Source organism: Rhamphochromis sp. 'chilingali' (genome assembly GCF_963969265.1).
Source record: "Rhamphochromis sp. 'chilingali' genome assembly, chromosome: 18".
NCBI classification, from domain to species: Eukaryota; Metazoa; Chordata; class Actinopteri; order Cichliformes; family Cichlidae; genus Rhamphochromis; species Rhamphochromis sp. 'chilingali'.
In genome coordinates this window covers 30,376,620-30,384,047 of record NC_137945.1, presented here as the reverse complement: position 1 = coordinate 30,384,047, position 7,428 = coordinate 30,376,620, and the positions used below count along the sequence as shown (strand labels likewise).

The window sequence follows — 7,428 nt, the reverse complement described above, 5'->3', positions numbered from 1 at the left end:
TAAAATTAATTTCATGTATTTCTGTAAACCAAAAACTAAATTAAGCATTTAACCCGATCTGTCTGTTCATCAGATATCTCCACAACCCATCATTGCCACTGAGTTAGACTGGCTTTCAGTTTGAGGTCGCTAGAATGAAGAGTGGCTTAATTTTTTTTGTCTCCTTTTGTTGCTTGGAAACAAAATCAAAAGGCACTGTAATGAGGCAGATAATCAACCAGCCTGTTTCTCCTGTTATCCAGTTTTTCTTTTTGCATTTGTTCGAAGTCGCAATTTCCAGGTTCCCTTTATGTCACTGTTTGTAGGTCAACGTGTTTTATCTCCATCTTCATGTGAATCCCTTTGTTATTTGGTTTATTATGAAAAAATGCTGTTTTCTTAAATGACTGACACTTTACAAATAAGATAAATTAAACATTGCAGTGATTATTATCATCAGTATATTATTATATAATACACTGAACTTTATTACTTGAGAACAGAAACAGAAATGTAAGAAAAGAACTGTCAGATCTTACATATTGATGAACAGGATCTAAAGCTTGGACTTTAGCATCTCTGTGTGATAAAAACATTTGTATTGATTCTTCTTTTACAGGTCATTAAAAAAATTAGAATATAAACAGCTTATTAACTTTATGTTTTGTGTTTTCTCCATAATATTGTAACATACAGTGTAATGGTTTGTTAATATGCAGGACTATATCTGGCTTATTTATGACCTTTTGCTGACTGAAGAGCTGTCAAATACACAAATATGAAAGTATGAGAGCAAGTTCTAATAATGTTGACAACGTTTTCTATCAAATGCTTTAACATACATATGTCAATTTTTTATTGTACGATTTGGTTCTCATCCATGCAGTCATTCAAAATGAAAAGGAAAAAAACTGAACCTAATGAAACAACAGTTACCCACAAAAACAGGTCTCTATGATAATTATGACTATCGTGGTGATATTACTCAAAGATTTACTTCATGTGTAAATATGACGTACCATAATGATCATCCAGCAACTATTCCTTGTACTTTTCAAAATGTACCCACCTTCAACACTTGCTTCAAAGAACAGACGGAAGCCAGCTGCATTTCCACTGGTGTCACTGACAAACCGGACATAAGCAAAACTGTCAGACGTCTCCATGGGAGCAGGAAGGTTATTGCCACAATGTCGGCCCAGTAGGCGGCCTAAACAAACATTAGAAAGGATGCAGGAATATCTTGATCACCCCACTGTCTCAACATGAAACACAGACACATGTGTTGGGTGTAATTTACTTTCCTAAGTTCAAAACTGTTGGGACTATTGGGACAGAATGCAATTATTTGCAAATCTTATGAACAATCACAATAGAACATTTAAAACACATCAAACATTTTAACTGACAAAAATCTACCATTTAAGAAAAACATTAGCTAATTTTAAACTGAGAGCAAAACTTCTCAAACGAATTGAGATGGGGCCATGTTTACCATTATGTAGGATCCCCTCTCCCTTTAAAAGGTGGCTGTACTTTTGGAAGAGGACCGCTATAACATTTTACTGTCTTACACTGCAAAGCAGTTGTAACAGATTTAGTATGCATTATGCACGTTAGCATTGTCTTACCGAAATCTGCAAGGCCTTCACTGAAAAAAAGCATCATTTGGATGGGAGCCTATACCATTCTACTTTTTCCTATTATATACCTTTTAGCATAGATGGCACATTTCCAGATGTACAATCTGCCAATTCCATAGGTACTACTGTATCCCTTTACTATCAGAAATGTGAAGTTTGAACTGAGCACTGATAACAAGCCAGGTGGCCCTTCTTTTTGTCCAGAGGATCCGTAGTCCATGTTTCCCAAAAACCCATCAAACTTTAATTTGCATAATCCTAGAACAGTTTTACACTGTTCCTCAGTCCATTTTAAGTCAGCATTGGCAGAGAAAACTGTGAGCAAGCACTTTGGCGACAGTGGGAAGGAAAAACTCCCTTTTAACAGCAGAAGCAGGCTCAAAGTAAAACAAACACACATAAAAAGAACAAAACAAAACTCTGTCACAATTTAAAGCTAGGGGGGGGTCAAAATTTTGTTGCGTTGCGTCAGTCTAATTGCGTAGGTCCTAATTTGAAGAGGCAGACTGTATATAAGTTTAGGTGCAGCAATCGCAAAGGCCCAGTCTACTCTGTGTTTCAGTCAGAAGCAACTTATCAGCTGACCTAAGAGTTCTATTTGGAGTATTTTTAGTTAAAAGATCAGAGTGGTATGAAAGAGATAATCATTTAGAGACTTAAAAACAAGCTCTAAAGTCTTAAAATCAATTCTATAACGTACAGGAACCCAGTGTAAACGAGCCAAGATGGGGGCCTGTCAAAAGTCAGGCCTCGGCCTTCTGAACAAGCTGAAGATGAAAGAGCAGAGCCTGACTGATTCCAAAATAAAGACTATTAATCAAGCCTGTATGAAGTAAATGCAAGAATCACTTTCTCAAAGTCAGCAGATAACAAAATACTTTTAGTGTTTGCAACGGCCCTGAGCTTTTACAACAGAAGTTATTTGTTTCTCAAATGAAAAACTGCCATTGAAGTACTGTGCTAGTACTTTTCGTAAAATAATATATATTTACTGGAACAAACACCTTAGTTCAAACATTTGACATGTTTTTAGGGGTTTGTTTGGTTTTTTACACAGCATCCCAACGTTTTCATAATTTGGGTTATAAAGTCAAATCAGATAAATACATTTACTTAAGAAAAAGAACTGAGAAGGAAGTCCAGTTTTAGAAAGTTGCGGACAGAAAAGATTTCAACACAATAGACATTGTGATGGTGTAGAGAATGTATCTTGTTGGGTTTTTTTTATTACTTATGTTTTTACCTGAGGCGTTGTACTCTCTGATCTCCACATAGTCAGCAGAGCATCCATCAGTATTCTGCAAGCTGAAATTCCCATAGCTAAGAGTGAGGTAGTGTCCTGTGGGTCCCTCCAGGTACCACTCACAACTGGAGCTATCAGGATAGTTGGAGCCTGGGAAGCCTGGGCTGTAGATCACACCCCTCTGACCTATGTAGGTGCCTCCACATGTTGCTGTGAGGAATTTGAGTTACAGAATCAGAACAGAGCTTTGAAATAGGTCATTGTGGTTTTCTATCACCACTCTGCTACATAGTCAAAATCTCAAAGGTTACATCTCTTTAATCAATGTTTTAATGTGAATTTCAAATGGCATACAGTATTTTAAGACATAAACAAACAGCTAGTCCAGTAATGCTTTGATACTGGCACAATTTCCCATAACTTTCGGTCTGTATGCCACAAGAATGCCGCCTCTCAAGGCACCTTACAACCAGACCTAGATAAAGACAATTTTATTGCTAGTTGATCAAAAAATTGCCACGCCAGTCTTATGATGAGACCATCAGCTAACTGGTTTACAACTTCCAATCTAGACATTAATGAGGGAAGAACAGACACAGTCATGAGTTTCAGACTGCATGACCATGATATTCTTTACCTATGGAGTATTTTGCTTTGAATCCTTGGTGCGTGACGCTGGCGTCAGTACGAAACCTAAGCCACATGGAGGAACCTGTCGAATGTTGAGTAGATGGTCGGGTGTTGCCACAAAGACGGGAAATGATGTTATTGTTGGATGTTGAGCCATCACGCAGCTCCAAGTAGTCGTACATACAGCTGTTGAATAAATGGACAAAAACATGTTGTAAGCCCTGAAACTTGGGGCACGAATAAACGTGAAAGTGTTTTCAACTCTTCTAAAGTGAAAGAGTTTCTAGATAGAGTTTACATATTGTGTTCTTCAAACACTAATAACACCACCAACCAATTTAGTAAGATTGTAATGTTTGTTTGTTCTTTAGTTTAGTTTCTTTTGTAAAAACATAGATAGGCTAAAATGTATTTACCAATAATCTTGGGATGAAACTCAATAAAATGACAAAAATTACTATATTTATGTGGTAATAAGAAGCTATAAATACAACAAGAGAAGAGAAAGTAAAAGTGTACCTGGATGTGGGTTCAATGTAGAACTGATCCTCAAAGTCAATCTGGACAGCTTCCCCATTGGGCACAGTAATTACCCAGATACAGTCAATGTTCTGGGGGTAATTCTGTGGATAGTTCGGTGAAGTAATGTACCCTGGAGGATCATTATCATTCACCTCGATGAAACCTCCACAACCTGTGGAGAAATAGAAGGATCAAGATAAGAGACGTGACAGGTTTTCCAACATCTACGTAAATTCGAAAAGATAATATTCTGTGGGGTTTTTTAAACCTACTTCAGAAAAAGTTTGGATACCAGGAAAATTTGTGCAAAACAAACAAAAATAAGTTAAAGATTTGCAATGGACACAGCTTGGACACAGTCAGCAAAAGCAAACTCTACCATGCAAAATATACAAAGATCCAGAAACACATCTTTTCTGTTTAGGTTATTCAAGATAGTCTGAGGTAAAGGGCCAAAATGTCCCGTGGTTTGACAAATCAAAATCAAAAACAGATTTAGGAAATTATGGGTATAATTATGGATATAATGCCAAACAATATATGCAAACTTTGGAGCAATATACTAAGACAATGATAAGCCTCATTCTATTTGTATTCTAACAGCAGAGCTCTATAGCACAAGGGTCCATTTGCTAAGCTGGCCTGCATACAGTACAGACAGCTTTATGACATTATGACCAGTATGTAACCAAAGAAAGAAAAGTATACGTTTTTTTTTTTTAATTCACCCAAAAAACAATGTTTTCAACATTTAATTTATTCTTCTTTTAATTAAATATGGACTTTTAAACCATGACATTTTGTTTTATTAATATTTTACACAGCAAACATTTTTGGAAACAGGCTGAAAATTGAAAAAGAGGGACCTATTATTTTATATCCAACTCCAAAGTTTCTCCTGGGCTTTACTACAGCAGCTTTGCATGACTTAAAGTTACAAAATAACCTTTGTCTTATGCTGGGCATTAATGCAGCTCCTCAATTAATCTTCTTTCTGAACAAGATACTTTACACCCGCCCCCTTTAAGCCAACTTAGTTCCCTTTGCCTCTCGTAAGCATAAAACTGAAAACATTGTTCCTAAATTAGAGTTCTGTTGGCATCAAGTCCATGTTTCCTTCAATTTCAAAACTTGTCAACCGTGACTAAACGTTTAGAAATGATCGCTTTTGTGCACTGAAACATTTCCTGTGATAGTGATGAAGTGAAGATTCTACCTTGACTGTGGGCTTCGAATACCAGCTTAAAGCCGGAGGCCTCATTACTGGCATCGGACACAAAGTGAATAAAGAGGTGGTTGTCAGTTGTCTGGAGAACAGATGGGGGGCTTGAACCACACAGTCGTCCTCCAAGTAATGGAGAAGAGCCATCTGGACCATTCCTGAGCTGTGGAGAAAGGGAAAGATAACTGTGAATAACGATAGAAATAATTTATCAAAAGATCAGTGACTTCAGGAAGTCCAACCAGGGCTCTGAAACCAGAAAAAAACTTTCAGGAACCTTAGTACTCCCATCTACTGTTGTTGTTGTCACTGTAAGGTTTATAAAATAAACTTAAACATAACCACAGTTTTTAAAAAACACCACAATGTATCACAGTTTCTTCTGCAAACTTTTTTATTAATCAAACGCATTAATAAAAAAGTTACTGTCATATCCAGGTGGTCCAATTCGACAGTGCACAGCAATCCAAACTGAGAATAGTTTGGAAGGATATAAATTTCCTCTTAACATGATTTATCTGTTAGTACATTAGACAAGTAGTAACATCAATACCTTGGAACATAGCCACCATCTGATGACATATGACGTTTTGCCCTATCAGGTAACTTTGATAATGTGACGTTACATATGCTTACTTGTCTGATGTTCAAAAACATGCTTCATCAAATATGAACTAAGTGGGAAAATTTTCCAACAAATAAAATTTTCCTTCAACTTTCTTGGGGTTTTATGTGACGTGTTGAGATGCTCACTTTAATAATTTACTTCAATTTACATTTGTTTCTTGCATGCTTTTGTTTCACATTTTTTTACATTGCATTGTTAGAATTGTTTGTTGGGGCGATCGTGACTCAAGAGTTGCGAGTTCGCCTTGTAATCGGAAGGTTGCCGGTTCGAGCCCCGGCTTGGACAGTCTCGGTCGTTGTGTCCTTGGGCAAGACACTTCACCCGTTGCCTACTGGTGGTGGTCAGAGGGCCCGGTGGCGCCAGTGTCCGGCAGCCTCGCCTCTGTCAGTGCGTCCCAGGGTGGCTGTGGCTACAATGTAGCTGCCATCACCAGTGTGTGAATGTGTGTGAATGGGTGGATGACTGGATGTGTAAAGCGCTTTGGGGTCCTTAGGGATTAAGTAAAGTGCTATATAAATACAGGCCATTTACCATTGTTTTCTGCAAAAAGAAAAAAGCAAACTTGTCAAATATAGCTAAGCCTGTTGCTTGTTTCACTTTACATCATCATGGTGGGACTTAAGTGGACAGCACATTTGATCAAACTATTCCCTGCATACTGTCCAGACTGGACTGAGACTGGATCAAACTGGATCGAGCTGGACAACACAGTCATTGATTTCTAGCACCAGTAAATGTTCATTCTTTAACAGCTTAAAACAGCTGTTAATTGCCAGTAATCACTTCAGTCTATGTGCATCCACAGGGTCAAAAATCTATTTTCTCACTTGTAGCAATGTGGATTTTTTTTTTTCACATTTTTATTTTTGTAGCTTTTGCTATCCGTATGTTTACCTCCAGGTAATCCCCTGTACTGCATCCAGTTCCAAAGCCTTGGATCTGAAAGGGGGTTTGGAAGGTGGCAGAAATTCTAAAGCCAGGTGTCACCATCACGTGCCAGCTGCAATCCAAACCTGGCCAGTAATTCTGTGGGTAATTGGGAGTGCTCATTACACCTCTGTCAACATGCAGGAGTCCACCGCAACCTATGAAAAGAAAAAGTATCACATATAATTCGTCTTACTAGTATAATTATTGTTGTAGAGTAGTGGCAGTTGTGGAGTCTGGCAGTTAATATATTGATCATGAAAAATGACCTGAAAGGAAGTGTTTCTGCCCACAACAACACAACGTATCACCGAACATTACATGGATGTTAAATCTGGATTACCAAAAACAATTCTCAAGTTAAGGGAGTTAGCAATAATTATTATATAGTATAATTATAATTTGACTTCTTGGACTGTCTTATATTCAACAAGTGTGGATTTATTTCTCATTTTCATGTCTTATATGAACTTTGGGGGTCCATCAAAAACATGTATAGAAAAGACTCGAAGGTTACAGTTACAGTAGTTTGACCTAAAAGTGTGACCAAAAACAAATGGGAGCCCATCTGTTTTAATGGGTTCACATGGACATACAGGAGAGAATGCTTCAAGCAGTTATGGTAGGTTCGCAC

General features: G+C 37.5%; 1 protein-coding gene across 1 annotated transcript in view; it reads right to left on the bottom strand.

Annotated features, from left to right (window-relative positions):
- Window positions 1–7,428, bottom strand: part of cubn (cubilin (intrinsic factor-cobalamin receptor)) — a gene marked incomplete at its 5' end in the record, with an annotated part of 82,341 nt that overhangs the window by 18,680 nt on the left and 56,233 nt on the right. Inside the window, 6 exons of the mRNA XM_080865089.1 lie at window positions 1,049–1,189; window positions 2,866–3,075; window positions 3,503–3,681; window positions 4,015–4,189; window positions 5,234–5,402; window positions 6,762–6,952. Of these exons, the coding sequence (XP_080721215.1) occupies window positions 1,049–1,189; window positions 2,866–3,075; window positions 3,503–3,681; window positions 4,015–4,189; window positions 5,234–5,402; window positions 6,762–6,952 (1,065 nt within the window). The remainder of the gene's footprint in view (window positions 1–1,048; window positions 1,190–2,865; window positions 3,076–3,502; window positions 3,682–4,014; window positions 4,190–5,233; window positions 5,403–6,761; window positions 6,953–7,428) is intronic.